The sequence below is a fragment of the Struthio camelus genome, chromosome 1, assembly GCF_040807025.1.
Source record: "Struthio camelus isolate bStrCam1 chromosome 1, bStrCam1.hap1, whole genome shotgun sequence".
Lineage (NCBI taxonomy): Eukaryota > Metazoa > Chordata > Aves > Struthioniformes > Struthionidae > Struthio > Struthio camelus.
In genome coordinates, this window is record NC_090942.1 from 178213466 (window position 1) to 178230912 (window position 17447).

General features: G+C 39.8%; 1 protein-coding gene across 17 annotated transcripts in view; it reads left to right on the top strand.

Annotated features, from left to right (window-relative positions):
• KLF12 (KLF transcription factor 12) overlaps positions 1 to 17447 on the top strand; it is a 277654-nt gene that overhangs the window by 214541 nt on the left and 45666 nt on the right. For all 17 annotated transcript variants that reach the window (XM_068929636.1, XM_068929641.1, XM_068929646.1 and 14 more), the window contains one exon: positions 16651 to 16808. In XM_068929636.1, the coding sequence (XP_068785737.1) occupies positions 16651 to 16808 (158 nt within the window). The remainder of the gene's footprint in view (positions 1 to 16650; positions 16809 to 17447) is intronic.

Below are 17447 nucleotides of genomic sequence, written 5' to 3' on the forward strand. Positions count from 1 at the left end.
GATATTTGCCAGAATATGAGTTAGAGACTTTGCGCTCTATTAGCGTTTGGTCAATAGTGGCTCTCTTGTTCCAGATTTGGAAGCCTGTCGTTTCTGGCAGGTTTGCCAGCAGTGCAGAAATAGAGCCTGATTGCAAACCGGTTTTACTCAAGTTTTTTTTTTTTTTTCTTTTTCTTTTTTTAACTGTACCTTTACAAAGAGAACACCTAACACGCTCTGAGAGATCTTTTATAAATCACATACCACTGTTAGGCTCACATTTCATCTAGCAGTGTATATGTAGTACGGAAGCATGCAGTAGGACTGTAGGCCTGAAATAGCATGAGTAGAGATTTCTTCCTGACCATATTCACATAAAATATGCACATAACGTAAGGATGAAACATTTTCTAGATGTCACTGTAAACAGTAAATAGCATTGACTGACACTGGTGAGGTTGGACCCCCCTTATGGCCGGGTCCGTACAAGCATATGATGAGATTCAGCCACTGTGCAAAAGGGTGACAGCCCTAGGCTGATAGGGATTGAGAGAGAGAGAGAGAGAGAGAGAGAGAGAGAGAGAGAAATGGTAATATCCCCATCTTTTTCAGTCAGGAACTGAAACAGGATAGGATAAAGAACAGGACTAAGTTTACCAGGAAAGCAGTTGCAGCACTGTGGAGCCCCAAGCCATATTATCCTCCTTTTCTGATCTTTGCTAGTGATTCAATGTAAAATGTTAACACATTGCATTAATGAGAAGTTGTGCATTTAATTTAAATAAACTTTCTAATGGTATTGTTGTATAATAAGGACTCTGAAATAATGTGAGCCTTCATAGTAATGATGTTCTTCAAAGTGCGTTTTAAATCCAGTGCTTTTAGAAGGGAAGAGTTAGGCTGTGGCATTTCAGGAAAAAGCTCACCCAAGGCACACATGAAAACCACATCTTTGCTCTTTGAACTTTAGAGGCTGAAAGGAAGGCAGCCTGTCACAAAAATAGACTAATGCTGGGTCAGTTTTGTTGTTAGTCAAATTTTTGTCACAAAAATGAGACAGTGTAATTTAACATCCCAATGTTAAATACAGAGTAGTGCAGTGTATCGTACCAGTTTGGCTGGCATTCTGTAATTTTACATACTAGTACTCTGCCTGCTTTGCCTTTTCCAGAAGAGGTTTGTCAGGTTCACAGCATGAAAAGACATGAGTGATCTGCCAGTCAGGCCACAGGCCACTGAAAAGGTTAAAGATGTTCTGAAAATAACTGTAATTTACTGAGCACAAAATACACTGAATTTTGACATTTCACTTTTGTAGAAAAGATCATAACAAGAGCAAGAAATAACTGAACAGTGAGCCTAGCCTTTTAGCACTAACTTTAATGAATATGTCGGCAGAAGCACTACAGCTTTGCAATGTGAGCAATGGATTGCTTAGTCCTTTTCACATGCTCCACATACCTCTGTTATGGCAGGAGTGGATTTTATCATGCCACATGGTATCTATGCATGACATTTAATTAATATTTTTACTAAAAAAATCCATAATACAATATACAATACTTTTTTTAACCTCCATTTGTGTAACAAGTTAGATTGAATTTAGGTGGCCAGATGTGAGACTTAAATGAGAAACAGATTTTTGTGGCTGATGTTGCAGCTAATACAAAATTCTTAACTGATTTCTTTTCATCCAGGCAGAGGAGGAAGAGGTGAATTTGAAAAATGGGATTTTCAAATGGGATTTAGAGGTATAATTGAAGTGAACAGCTTCACTAAAGCAATATTCTTGAAAAAGCAGACCTAGACATACAAATCTGGGCTTTGTATCTCCAGTTTGCGATCTTGCATCAAACTCAACAGGATCACAAAGAAACCCAGATTTAACTCTCAAATTATAAGAGGAGAATACTCCTTCTGTAAACATGAAAATCTCCGCACTTCTCAAGTTAGAGAAGGTGAACGATCTGTTCTCAGCATAGCGCTAACATTTCAAAATACTAAGTCCTCCCTGCTTTTATCATGGCTTTAATCTTCCGCATTATTTCAGGGGTCATTTTTTTCCCTGTTTTTGGCCAAGGAGGCTGGCAGCGTGATAGAGTGCAATTCCCTTTTCTCCAGAACAAAGCCAAAGTAATCAAGGTGGCCGGTGGCATGGGACGAGAAGCTGCGACACGGGATGGCATTTGGGCAGCCATGACCACCATGGTTTGGTGCCAGTCCTTGCTTAACCTGGGGTCTAGGAGCAGTTCCTCTGTGTCGCATCAGTTCGGTCTGTATGTGCCAGTCCTCCTCCCTCTATCCCATATGGGGTCTGCTCAGAAATAAAAACAGCAGCATGAGTGAAGAGTCCTTCTCTGTTTTTCCCATGCACACACACCCTGAAAAACATTTTTTCCACCTGTGCATGAGTGTCACAAGGTGCCTTAAGCAACTTCCCACACCTCAGGAGCTTTCACCCGCCATCAGCAGTGAGGCCTGCCAAATCTGCTGGAGTCTCTGGTGCGCATGAGGTGCCGGACTGAATTTCCAAGCTGCAGAGTGAAATTTTTAGCTTGTCTAATTCAGGCAGTCACTTTTGATGATCATGATTGTCTTTTCTGACCTTAAGCTGAATGCTGCTCTGATTCCTTCACCTGTATCACACTCTGTTTTTATTTATCATAGTTTCGGTAATATCATTCTGCTTTACTGGGAGTTTTTTTTTTCCTGGGCCTCTTCCAAATGAACAATTGTGACAGCAATATGCTTGGATAATTTTCCATTTTTACTGTATACTAAGGCTGCAAATGTTTTAAGAAATTGTGGGTTTCTTTGATCTTTAAAGTTCTGCTACATTCCATCCCATTTAACAAAACAAAACAAAACAACATATGTGCAGGGTTGAGTTTTGCTAGATTTTTAACAGACTGATTTCTGCAGTAAAAGCTTCAGTGTATGCACTCTAGCTGCTCTTAATTACTATATTGGCAGTATTAGTTGGTGCTTTACTTGGTGACTGATACTGTTTGCAAGATTAGTAAACAAGCAGAGACTGTAGTAGATTTAGGAGGGAAAATTATCCAGCAGGAGAAGGGAGGATTTTTTTTTCAGGAAAAATACACTTAAATCCTAACGTGTTTTTTCTGCATGGCAGAATTTGGTGTAAAAATTCCTAAGAGCAGTTCTGCGGTCATTCATTTTGTTGGATTTTGCCAGTGTGTTTTGCAGTGAAATCTTCATGGCTGCATCTTATATGGAGGCAAATAATTCCGGTTATTGACAAAGGATTTAACCTATCAAGCCAAACATCCTGTCAGTGAAGATTTAGGAGATGGTGCTTTCAGTGAAGCAATAGAAATTCCAGAGATAAATGAACTCGATCACAGGTCAGCAAAACTGGCTTTGGGAGTAGGGTGATATATATAGGAAAGCTGTGGCATAGCAAGGAACCGCTGAATCCCAGACTGGTCCTCTTGAGCACAAGTTTTTAAGACGCTCTGAAATTCATGGCAGTCTGTTCCAGATGCTCAGATTTGTTGTCCTACCTTTGGGACTTAAAAACTACACTTGGCAAAACACTAATGAGCGTACAGGGGCAACATGCATAAATTAGCAAGGTTAACAGCATGGCCCATTATTATCATGCATTTTTCTACATAGCTTTGATTCTCAGCGTTGTAGGAGACCCAGCACAGAGGGATGTGCTCACTTCAGAGACAGCAGCTAGGCAGATAGGCTTCATTTCTTTTCACTTTTTTCTTCCTAATGTGCTTTAAGGTGCGTGAAAATGAATGATAGTGATGATAGTATAAGAAATAAATATGCCGAATAATAACACGGCCATAGAAATATGCTTTAACACTAAATAGGACAGATAGATAGATAGCATCGTGTGGATGAAAGAGGTCTGATATGCATTTCTGAGGCAGCTGGTGAGCAGGTTACATATCTGAATGTATGGGAACTGATTTCCTTCCTTCCTCACAGAGATATTTTCAAATTAAAGGAAAAGGTGTGCTAATCTGGAAATGGGGGCTATTTAACCCCCTGTGAAATGATGTTCATTAAACTGCAATATATCAAAGACTATGGATTCTCTCTCTCTCTCTCTCTCTCTCTTTCACACACGTAACTTTGGGCAACATTGTTTCTAAACACTTATCTAAATAGTTCTTGTGAGATAAAGCTAAATAAAATTTCTTTCATAAAGCCTATAAGCATGTAGTTTTGCCTGTTGCTGGCATTTAGGGAAGGGCTGGGTTGAATGTCTCTAAAATTGCAAGGCTTGTTCAACTTTGTATATTTTTGTCTTTTTTCTGAACAAAACATTCAGTGTCTGTTGGAAATAGCAGAATAATTTCCATCAAATAATTGAATAGTTGACGTCCCAAAGGGACACATACGCCCTTCAGCCAGTGGGAAAACAATTCTTATCAGGAAAACACATTGTGTTGTATTTCAAAAAACTGAAGAGGCAACTTCATTTAAATCTTACCCAATTTAAATCCTGTCTTGAGAACTTTCTTATAAACTCACACAGAAAAACACAGTTAATATAATGAGCCAAATCCTCAGTCAGATTTTGCGTTAGCGGGGTTGGAGCATGCATAGGGAGAAATCTTGACCCTTCACTTGAGAGCAAGAAGGCACTGGGATTTTGTACTTGCTGTTTTTGAAGAATATTGCCCTCCTAAAGGCTTCTACAGTTTTTCCTGATCAGAGTACAGCCAAGTACACTGAAGGCCAAAGCATTATCAGAGTGGAGGAGCATGATAGCAAGCCCGTGCAGCCACTGCACTATCCATCCATGATCAGTGGACCCGTTTGGCTAACAGCCTAATTGCCATTCTCGAAAAAGCATTATGGCATATTTGCCATGAAGGGTAGAGACTTTGTACTTTTTGTTTGAGTGTAAATGAAGCACTTTCTAATGTGACTGAAAGGTCTATTAAAGATGTTCCATAGATTTCTTAGTACAAAACGTACCTTATGGCTGCATGCAGTCCACCTACAGAAGTAATTTTGTTCTTAATCAAATCTCACCACTCCCTTGAACACTGGACATAGTAAAAACAGTGCTGCTTTGGTATGGAAACTTTAAGGGAACCAATTTGTACGAGCCACATTCCTCCAATCTCCTGACTGAGAGTCTCTTTGACTCAGTGAAGATGATGGCAATTTTACCACAGACTTGCCTGAGGTCGGCATCCAAGCTGGGTATCTTTGGGACTGCTAAATTGATAGAGTGGTAAGCAAGGAATTGATGAAATTCACGTTTTTGGTATGTATGAGAAGTAGGTAACTGTACTGCTTAGTTAGAAGTGGAAGGAGTCTGCCTACGCCCAGTTAACTCTGAATATGAACAAAGTATTCACCGGACTGAAATCAGGATGATTTCAGTGATGGAGAGAGGAAAAGGAAGTGGCTGTTCACATCCTCTAACTAGTCTGTGCAAGAGTAGTAAATGCACATGGTATCTGTTCCAACCTGCGGACTGTAGTCATCGGTTCCTCTTGGGCTAGTAATTTTACAACTTCCAGGAATATCTTCTGTCCCAGTGTGCAGCGGAAGCCCTCAGGAATCTTTCAGATACTCACCAACAGAGTGAAACTGTGAATATATAAATTCATATCAATGTGACAGAGTGTCGGAACTGAGTGACAAAATCTGCCTGGGAGTGGCAGTTCCCAAGGGGAGGAGGTGGCCCAAGCCTGGGGAAGAGGAGAAGGAATATAAAAGGGCAGGTGAAGGAAGGATGTGGCAGTGCCAACGAAAGGGGGCTGAGGATCTAGACCCAGGGAAGCCCAGAATATTGCGATTTTTTCAAGTCAGACTGTATTATTAATAGGTGTGGAAAACCACAGATGCAGGGAAAGGTGGTGGAGGTTTTTGTATTGTCACAATGTATTAGAACTCGAGTCATGGATTTGGATTCCACTGTTCTTATTTTCCTATGCAAAACACAAAACAGCAAAAAAGGGTGTAGCAAGGAGCTTGTGATCTAAGTGAAGAGATACTTAATAGACATGCATCATTTAAAGCCAGATACAAGTTAGCCTATTGAATATAAACCCTTGCATAACATAAATCCTCCTTGTATAACATAAATCTCTTCAGGATTCCTCATTGTTGTTAATGCATACATTGTAACACTATCTGTATAGTCTCTGGGCTTTAGGAACAATTTTAATTTATGGAATATTTTCTAGTGTTCTTTTATAAAAACTTACTTTCAATAGGAGAGGGAGCTCTGGGAGAGGAAAAAAAAAACCCAGAAAGCTCTAACTTTATTCATTAGAAGAGAGTTTTAGAAAGAGAAACTCTAATACTGAAGTACGATTTTGTGCTCAGTAAGTTTTTTGTCCCAAAGTGAATTAAATCATTCAGTCCTTTTTCTTTTCCAGGTCAAACAGATGTGATAGGTATTTTATCTCTGCAGTAGATGTATTCTTTTCAATATATGTTCTCAGAGCAGTAGCACTGTAGAGGGCTGTGCAGAATATGCAATTGTTTTTGAGATGACATCTTCTGTTGGAGTTGGCAGGTTATCTTTACGTATATACACATAGACACACTATTTAGTACTTATCAAAATGTGCTTGACAACACAGAATATGACAGATGACCACCCGTAATTGCATTATATATTGGTATCCAGGGTAATCAAATATTTAACATATTGATAATAAGCCTTCTGAACAGGAAGAAAAGGTCACTCATATGAGCTCCAGTCCCAGTGGATGCAATGTCTTGATTTAATGTCACCAACATGGCAAGACATTATGTGACAGTTTTGTCAGCAAAGGATACACAAGAGATAATTTGTAATCACTCGTAAGGTGATCAGTCCCACATTTGTTAGTCTAACCAATGAGAGGAAGAGGTTCATCCTAAAGTGAATGCACAGGCAAGAACTGAGTAGGTCACCGTCGTATAGACATTGGGCCTGACTTGTGCTGCACAGGTGCAAGAAATCAGAGTGAAAATAAATGTTGAAGGTAAACTGCAGTGAGCAGGATACAGCTTGCAGGGACCCCTACGCTAAGTGTGGCACCTACACTGTTTCTCCAAGTAACCAGAACAAAGGTGAGAGAAGCGAATGTGTACGTACTCATCTAATTTCCATGCTGGAAATTTCAGCTCAGTCCATACCTCCCAACAGAGTGCTCTTTATTTCCTTTTTTTTAATTCCCTTTGTTGAGAATACCAGTATTGCTGTAGCTTGTTTGTGTATGTGTTGCCAGAAAAAACATGTAGGAGAAGTATGAATGAAAAAGAAATAAGAAAGGTAAAAACCGGGACCTCGTGCTCTCAAAGTTGAGTTTGAGGTGCTGAGTTATGCAATTATCTGTTCTGTTTAGAAAGGAATGAAAATGAAAGAATAAATGTAGCATTGATACAGACTGCCTCTGTAAGGGATATTAGGGCTGCTAGTGCAGAAGCGTGCCTGTGAATGAACCAGGCTTTCCTGCCAGGTCTGAAAAGAAGAGACGATATAGATGTTCTTTCTCTTCCAGGCCAGATTCAGCTCCCAGACGTGAAATAGCATAGCTTAAACATGATGGGCATACAGCATTTCAGGAGCTATTCCTGTTTTCAGGAAGGCGTGCTATACTTTGTCTTCAGATCTAAAGAACAGACCTTTGCACATGCACTTTATTGTACATGCAAGTTCATCGTGATAACGTTTCCCCGCTGCTTGAGATTTCCTTATTTTCATGGATTTCCACTTCAGCTCAGAAGAACACATTGCCTAAAGCAAAGTAAGTTAATTAAAAGGAAAGAAATTCAAGCTTGCTTTAGTTCATGGTCACTCTGTTATCTTTCGTTATAATGTGTAGGTATGTGAATTTATAAATAATAAATATTTACGTAGGAACTGTTAAGGAAAAATGAGTGTTGATTTGAAACTCTGTAGAACAAAGAATGAATCCCAGTGTGGTTAAGTGCTAGAACATGCTGCCTAGAGAGATGCAATTTTTCCATCTTTGAAGATTTTCAGGAAAAGATCTAGCTCTGAAGTTAACGCTTTTTTGAGCAGGAGGTTGGCCTAGGTGACTTCAACAGGTGTCTTCAAACCCGTTCTTTTTTATATTCTGTATTTTCTGTTATTCTGTATTCCATAGCGATATGGCATGTTAAAAAAGGTGGTGTTTGTGTGGGTTTGATCAGTATGCAGAGCAATCTTTGAACTCTGTTCAGCCATTCTAAAGATCTGGAATTCTAGATCATGCTGCCATGCGTTTTAGATAAATTGAGTAGGTTAAAAATATATATTTTAAACAGATTTAAACAACTGTAGTCATTTATCTTCTCAAAATCTCTGAGGCCAAGCGTCTTACCTGCTGTGAGTCTATCTATCCACACCAGGGGGGAGAGAGAGACCGATGAACGAGAGTTACATTTATGTTTAAAATTACTGAAGGTATCTTGTCTGTGTGCAAAACAGTATAGATTTACCAGCAATTACTTCTCAAACTTCTAGGGAGAGAAGCAAGCTCTGTATGTCCTAATGTCTGTTGGAGAAATGTGACATTATTCTTCGTTCTGCATCAGCTTGAGCCGCGTAGTTCAGTAGAGTTGTCGCTGTTCCAGGAGTTGCTAATGCCTGTTCTTGGTTATGGCCAAATTAGTTTTGTGGGAATAAGTTTATCTCTGCTTAATGGCTGGCCCAGATTCTGGTTCTTCCAGTGAGAACTGTAGATGGTGCAAGTTATCCTACTGGAGTGAACTTATTGTTTCTCAATACCAGGAATAAATGTTTAAATAAGGTAGACAGTGCTTAAGTGCAAGATAGTTAATTGATATAATTTTGGTGCTTTTCTACACAATAAGTCTCTAGTGTAAAATTTTCTTAGTTAATGATCAGTGTAAAATGGATGGAAGAGTTTTTTTTATTTTCCTGGCATATCAGAGTTCATTATAGCCTTGAATTATAGGCTTTCTCTGTCCTGTGGGACAGTGTGCTTTGTGGTCCTGGACCTATGGTCCTCACGTCTGGGGGACATGCTAGAGCCTGGGCTCTAGCTAGAGCTAGAGCCTTCCTTCTCTTGCAGACCAAGCGCAGAGGAACGGGCTGAAAGAGGAGAACGTGGTGTGTGCTTAGATCTCACCGCAGCGCGGAACTGGGATCCACCTAAAGGAGAGCACAGTTTTGGGATCTGGAAAGCACTCCCACGTCCCACAGCATAAACATAATAGCTAAAGAGAATCATCAAGCAACTGTCTTATTCTCATGTCCCAGTTTAACACAGCTAGTAGCATAAATGATGGATAATTTTGATAAGACATGCCCAGTTCTGCTTGTTGATTGAAGTTGGTACTTTTCCTAGCACAGAAAGCCCTTTCCCACTGCCAGGAGCTTGTTTTTCATTGTAGTTGCACATTCAGTTCCACTGCCAGAAAGATGTCGTAACACACTGTTATTACTAGGCAGCTCAACAAGCAAATTTAGTTGATCTCGGTAGGAATAAATATTGTGCATAAAGTCATGGTCACAGATACGTGGGGTATTTTGTTGCTGGCCACCCTGAATAAGAGTGTGAGAATACAAGGGTGGCCATACACAGCCGAACCAAAGCTTTCCCAGTGCTCTGTCTCCGGCAGTGGCCGTTAAGTGGAAACCTAGGCAAAAATATAAAAGGGCAAACTCACTGTGCTCCTGTTCCCATCTGCTCCTGTCCTAGTTTCCCACCATTTTCAGCTCAGAGACTTTCTGAACCAAATGTATTCAAATTATTTCATATCTATATGTTGTTTACCCATATAATTTTCCCATTTCGTATGTTTACTCTTTGTACATACAGCCAAATTTCCCCTTTCTTTCTTGACCAAATGTGTAATTTGCAATGTGAAATCACCTTAAAGTATACTAATTGAAGTAACTACTGCTAATAAAATGAGTGGTGCATATTTTCCTTTTATGATCATTTTAAGTACTGCTTGATATGTTTTAATGTCTAACATTCCTAAGGCAGATGTTTGCTGTTCATGAAACATTAATTAGAATGTAAGAATTAGAGAGGAGAAAAAATTCATATATATATATATATACACATGTGCATCTGTTTGTCCGTGAAAAGGACGCATTAGAAACTCTGTACTAAAAAGAAAAGACAAAACATAAATAATCAAAGGGACTACTTCAACAGGAGATTGTACCCAAACCTATTAAGCAGATTAAAGTAGTAGAACTACTACTTTTTTGTATAGTATGATTTTGGTATCTCACTACAATAGTATAGTAGTAGATGAAATTTTTTTAATTGTAAGGAAAAATAATGTATACCAAATTTTATCACAGTTTAATACCTAGCATTTCTAAAGTTATTTTCGCAGTGTACTGAGTGGGAACATAACATTTTAAGAGGTATCAGAAAAGAAAACTATGCTATATGAAAAACTACTGGGGGAGGGGGATTTTTACTGGAAAAGAATGCATCTGATGACAATGAGAGACCTGGCAATGCACTTCAGCTCCCCTTTTCTCAAAAGGACAGCTGAGTACCTGTATCTTACCTGTTACATTTGAAACCTGTGCTTTTTATTAATTTGACTCATAAATGTACCACAGGCATCAAACAAATACGTTAGGACCATTTTTTTCTCTACTTCCGACTGTCTCTGGTGAAGAGGAGCTCTGTGAGCCTCTGCGTAGTCTTCACTGACTCACTTCACCTGAAGGGAGACAGAACGCTATCACGGATGAAAGCCTACTGCTTCACTGGTTGATTGATATGCTCTGAGGGTGCAATTCCACCACTGGATGCAAAGGCCAAGATTTTCAAAAATGATGCAGAAAATTCAACTCAAGCCCATAGTTACCCACTTAAGAGCTCTGATTTCCATAAATGCTAAGCAGCCCAGGATCCCTTTGAATTATGAGCATAGGCTAGCGATCCAAGGATTTTCTTCACCTCCTCATTACAATACTGGAAATAGGCATACTGTATCTGAATTTTCTGCTTTTATTTCATTTACATGCATTCTTACTGAATGTGACTGAAAGGTTGGCCCAGAAGGTATGCACATATCATAAATTAATGATTGACATTGCTAAATCTATATACTATTTATTTAAATATTGTATATTTAAATCTTTTTTCTATTTTTGAAAAAGAAAAAGTCTAAATAATCTAATTTTCTAAAATATTCATGAGGATGAGATATTAATGTCTGTCTATTGGTTTTATCCTCTATCACCAAAGCACATTATCACTCTCTGAAAATTTAGCAGTTATGATGTCTCCCAATTTTTTTTTCTTGTTATCTTTTTTTTGTTTTTATCTTTGTGTATGTGATTTCTGCATACACAAGAATCACAGGAGGAGACTTTGTGGAGGAGATGAAGGTGGATTTTCTTGTTGTTCCTTGTGTGGATTGTGTGTTCTCAGTTTTCTCAGTACAAATTCTGATTTTCCACTTAAGTTATGACAGTTGTAAGGTGACTGCTAGTTGCCACTGAAAAGGCTGATGACGCTCCCCTCCCATCCTCTCCCAGGTGTTGGTGCAGGTGCTCAGCTGACTCAATTATTTCAGAGCTAAACCAGCAGAGGCGAGCAAGCTGATTGCATATTTTGTAGAATTGATTTTTCGTCATTGTGGGTCCCTGAGCTGGCTCGCTGCAGGATCAGACAAGTGCCAGAGCTGACATAAGAGAAAGCAACTGGAGCAGGACTCTCCTGTTATGTTAGCTTAACCGCGTTGTCAAATCACATCCTTCAGCAGCACGAAGCCTGAGAAAGAGAAGCACAGGAGGATGGTGGATTATGTTTTCCATACTTTGCAGGGCATGTTATGGCCTGCTGAGCTGATGATCCAGACCGAACGGCTGCTATGACATGCCAGCCCCAGTCTGATTTTCCTTCTGGTGGAAACAAGAGTGGAGGGGGCAGAGTCGATACGTGCCTGGGTCTCTCCCCAAAATGAAGTTAGCATCTGTTTCAGCCGACGACGACCCAGAAGCCTTCTTGGCTGCTATTTTTAAGATGTAGCCATAGCGAAGGGAAGTCTCTTGTTCAGCTACAGGACCATTTGAGGAAGAAGGTGATACAGCCTCACAGCTAGCAAGGAGGGCTGTATGGCAGGACAGGGGGATTCAGCAGACAAGCCGGGCTATACCTGCCGGCCCCAGAATTGAGGTGCTTCCCATGGGGTCTTTCATGGGGAGGGCAGCGACACAGCCAAAGAGCTGGAGCTCACAGTGTCAGAAAGGCTGAGGAAAAGTAAAGACTGCAGTCGCTAGGACAGCTGTATTACATAAATGCAACACTCAGGTAGCGTTTGTGTTCATATAGCAAAGACCTGAAAACAGCGGGGTGACAGCTTGCTGTGCGTCACCCGCTCTGCGATGGCTGCATCGGCGAGCTCTTGCCCTGCTTGCCGGGAAATGGGACACCCCAGGAAGCTAATACTTGAATGAAAAAAGGGAAGTGCTATGTATTTGCCACAGGGTGAGAGTGCATGAGCAGGCTATTCCTGTGAGCAGCTGGTGTGCAGTGACTTGTCACCATGCGGCGAGTTGTTTGTGCGTCAAAGCGCTGAATACAGTTCAAGGCTTTAATCAAGCCACTGCACTTGCTGGGCAGCTCTGCTCTGTGCATCGCTTGGGAAGCACGGCATTGCTACAGAAAGACCCACCACATATGTTTTTAACACACCATTGCTGCATGTGTTAAGGGCAGGGGCCTTTCACAGTCTGGAAAAGAGTGGAAACAAAACACCCAGGAAGTCATAGGTAGCAGTAGTGGAAAGGAGAAATAATTTGTGCTGCCTGGGTTGTTTAACTCTCTCTTGTGTGCAGAGCAAATCACGTTCTGGAGAACTTGAAGGCCATCTGCTGGTGAAGTCTAAGTCTTTTTTCAATTTGCAGACTTTTTTGCATCAGAGAGAAGCACTTAGCCGAGTGTGAATTGTAGAGATGTACGTGTTCAGTTTTAGCTGGAAATATCACAGGTGACGTTTTGTAGATGACCCTAAATGCTCACAGCCAGACGATGTTTGATGTCTTTCATTCCATTCTATGAGCAATAACAACTATAGGTGTTGCTAGTGCTTAGTGGAGAAGGCAGGCAGTGTCCTAGGGTTTACGTTAGTGTGGCAGTTTCTACAGTAGTATAGAAATTGCACTGTTTCTATAAATAATTAAATACAAATAAAAAAGTCAAGCTGACAGGTCAGAACTGGATTTTCTTCTTTGTTAATTTTAATCTATGAAATTTGATGGCTCGGTAGTAACTTGATACATCCTGTAATTTCCCTGGGATGTGATGTGTGGTGTCAGTTCTATAGCTAAACTCCACCTTGAGCCTTAAAGGCTTCCTGAGTTCCTGGGCCTGGAAAGGAGAACTGAAAGCTCTGGGCAGCCCGGCAGCTCCTGGCTGCTCATTTTCTTCCAGGTCCTCCTTCGGGGCAGTCTGGAAGGGACACTTAAAACCAAGAGAGGCAAGCTGCTACAATATGGTTTAAAAAAAAAAAAATAGTTGCATTTTACATGATTTTAAAAGCACATTGTAAAGAAAAAAAACCCTCTGTAAAATTAAATACCAGTGAATATCCAGTCATTTCCGTTCTTGAGTACCAGGGCTTGTTTGTCAAGTGGGATACCACACAGCAATACTTTCTGGAGCTTTGTACTGAGCAGAGCCAACTGGCAGAACCCCTGTGGCCTTTAAAAAGTACAAAACATCGTTTAGAGACCTTGATTTTTCTATGTCTCTCTGTGCGGTCGGTGAGGTTGTTTTGCAGAAATTGCTTGAATAAGTGGAGTGTGTCCCTTTACTGCTACATGACTGACAGAAAGAAGGGAGGCAAATGAACTGAATATTATTGTGAGTGTGAGAGTGACTTACCTCCAAAAGGTTAAAAATGCATCTTCATTCTGTTTTTAAGCCTTTCTGTGGTATCTCCATTTAGAAAGTCATATGGATTGCGTGAGGCACAAACAGAGCTCATATTCTCAGTTAGGATTTGGCTATTTTTCTACCTGTAACGTGTTTTCTATCCGAATTGTGGGGTGCCTCTCCATCCCCAAAGTTACAGCGACAGAGGAAGATCGCCTTAGAGGTGTGCTCTTAGCTGTTATATACGTGTCTCTTTTGCTGGTTAACATGTTATTTAGTCTACACTGCTGAAATGGAAAGTATGAGGCTGCATCTGCTTTTTCTAGCTGACAGTAACCTTTCTGCTCGGTGCCGTGAATAAGTAATAACTGTGAAACTTGCTATGGAAAATGGCAATGCATGGCACTTTGTGTTGCTTGTGGTGCTATTTTGCTAGCTTGGAATAGGTGGGCCTGACACTTTGCCTTTTAGAAAGAGTGAGTAATCGAATGGAGAAACAGCAGCATTGATTCTGTGCCACCTTCGTGGCACCGTCTTATTCCGCCCTGTCCTGTATAAATACCAAGGTAAGCACAGAGCAGTTCATAACAGTGAGGTCACTCTCTTGTACGTGACAAATAGCTTTTTATTAGGTGCTGATTGTGTTTGAGGCTCTTTTTTCTTGGTACTGGAAGTTGCAGCAGCATTGTAAGCTTGATCCTCCTCCCATTTAAACAAGTTGTACTATCCAGGATCTGAACGCCCTGTTACAAAATAGGCTTTTAAGACAGCTCATAAATCACATGCAGCAAAAATGAAGCACAAATATTTATTTTTTAAGATAAAGATTTTCTGATCTTGTGGACTGGCTTACGTACCTTCAGTATTGAGCTTTAAGGTTTGATTTACATGTTTGCTTTTTATTTTGGCTGGTGGAATATTTAAAAAAATCCAGAGTAGTGAGACTTATCTCAGTGAATCATCTAAACCAAATCTTTTATTTATCCTGACATGCGGATGCTTAAATGCAATACCTAAGCCATTTCCGTGACAGCAAAACATGTCTGTATTCCTGTCACACAGTTAAAGTGTTGCTATGTCTTGCTCCCTTGGAGATTACTTTCAGTTAGTTAATGTTGATATTATGGCCCTCTGTCCATTCTTTCCTCTGTTTCAGAGATTCCCTGCCTGCCCGTTTGCATGTATCATATTCTGTGCAAAAATACTCAATCTGAAAAATTTTTTAGCCTGAAGATGAAGTATAAATGCATTTCAAGTGTTAAGAGAAAAGAGGGCTGTCAGAAAGAGAATACTCCAATATCCTTTTTTTTTAATACTTAGTTTTTTTAATTAGGATTGTATTATGAAAATATTTAAATAAAATGAGAAATGGACTACTATTTGGACTTTTAAGGCTTAAAGGACTAAATTTGAGGCTTAAAGAAATGTAATGTAGCAGACTGGAACATCAGTGAGATCACATGCTAATGGTGTGAGAGCCTTTTCGCGAAGTTCTAACCCAGTATAAAAAGTCATCACCAAATTTTGGAAATCGCTTAAATTAAAGTTTATGTCAGCATTTTAGCTTCCCCAAAGGTACATGCTTATTTCGTATTGTGAAGCAGATTCATTCCTGTTGTATAATTCATTTTCATTTGACAGTCACAAATTATTTTAGGATCTGAAAACTTGCATCTTACGAGTGTAAAAGAGCTGGCTGAAGGAATCTCTAGATCATTTACCTTGACAGTCAATAAATCTGGGAATGCAGTGGAAGTCCCAGAAAACTTGAGGAAGGCAATGTTGTCCCAGTATTTAAAATAGCTGTAACTAGTGAACAGAGAAAAAACCATGCTGGTGTTTTAACTGTAGGTGAACATGACTGCTGTGCAGTATAACCATAATGGAATTGATAAGGAGATCAATTAATAATGATTTATAATTGAGTAATATAATTAATGGGAGTCAATGTGAAGCTTTAAAAAAATGGATCCTGACATACCAACTTGATAACATTTTATGACAGAACAAGTTTATCTAACCAAGGCAAATGTACTGTTGTAATAAACCTATTTAAAGCTTTTGACTTGGTATACACTGTATTTGGAACTCAAGCAATACAGCTTCAGCACCGCAGTTTTAATTGGTTAAAATTGGGATGGCTGGTAGGTCTTAGGACATTTCTATGCGGAATATCTTCAGTGAGCGTATGCGTTTCCATAGGGATTGTTCGCTAGCTTTGTGCTATTAAACTTTCTTATTAATCAGTGGTCTGAAAGGAAATAAAATTAAATAGTTTGCAGGTGATACAGAGATTGAGAATTATTAAATAAGGAAGTGGAAAGATCACTGATGCAGAGTGATTTGGATCTCTTAGTAATCTATATGCAAGCAAATGATGTATGTGGCCAAACAGGGGCATCCACAGTCCAGATCTGGGTACTAGAAACATTTTTTTGTAAAAGGTTTCAAGATTAAACTTGTTAAAGAGAAATTATGGAGTCATGTATAAAGTTCTTCAGAAAAAAAAAAGAGTTAGTGAACTTGGAGTTGGACACATGTAAATAAAAATAAAGCTCAGATAAAGTGAGGCTAGTTCATTGTCAGAGGAGTATTCCAAGAATCATAGTAATTTCTCTGACAATAAATGATTTTAAATCAAAACCTGATTTACTTCATACTGCAAAATATACTGTATTCAAACAGGAATTGTTCTAAAGAGGTACTGTGGTCTGTGGTGCAGAAAAAGAAATATTTAAGCAATCACTAAGGTCCCTTATGGCATAGTGATGTATTACAACTGATTTTTTGGGATCGACGATATATATCATGCTCTTGCGTCATTTTTTGCTTCTGTTCTGTGTTACAGTTCAATTTCACCATTCAGTATTGAGAGCACAAGGCGTCAGAGAAGGTCTGAGTCTCCAGACTCCAGGAAGCGGCGCATCCATCGGTGTGACTTTGAGGGATGCAACAAAGTATACACAAAAAGTTCTCACCTGAAGGCTCACCGAAGGACACACACAGGTAAGACTTCACTGGCACTATGTTCTAGCTTTAAAACAAGTAGTATCCTTTCTGCCTAGTTTAGGACATACTGAACTTGTGTTCCGTCTTACACAAGGAGTCAAAGTTCTGCACATAACTGATGGAGATGTCTGTGGGTGCATCTGCATTAGCATTTTCATGCAGATCAAGAACATACTTTTGAATTGAATTTCACTTTCATCCCCACTTCCTATGGTTTGCTTCACAGCACAAGAGCAGTCTCAGAGAGCACAAACCGATCTCCGTTCAGATGAAACTAAACAGGAAAGTGCCCACTGGGGACACAGCTAATGTGCTTCAACCAGCAATGAGTGGTCAGTGCATGGGACTGACTAAAGCTAGTCCAAAGAAAACCCCCAAGAACAGCATATAGTGTGGACATGGATCTTTTTGGCACCAACTGTTTCACTCTACAAATCTGCTCCTATTGAGCTACTACTTGTTTTTATAGATGTAACCTTTGAATGGTAGGTGCCACTAAATGCCTTCAGTCCAATCCAAGTCTAAACTTAGGAGTACAGGATTTCTTTCTGGAGGCTTTCAGAGCCAACTACCACATACTGCAAAGGGAACTCAACCAGTTTGTGAGGACAGGTACGCTAGATCCCTGAAAGGGAC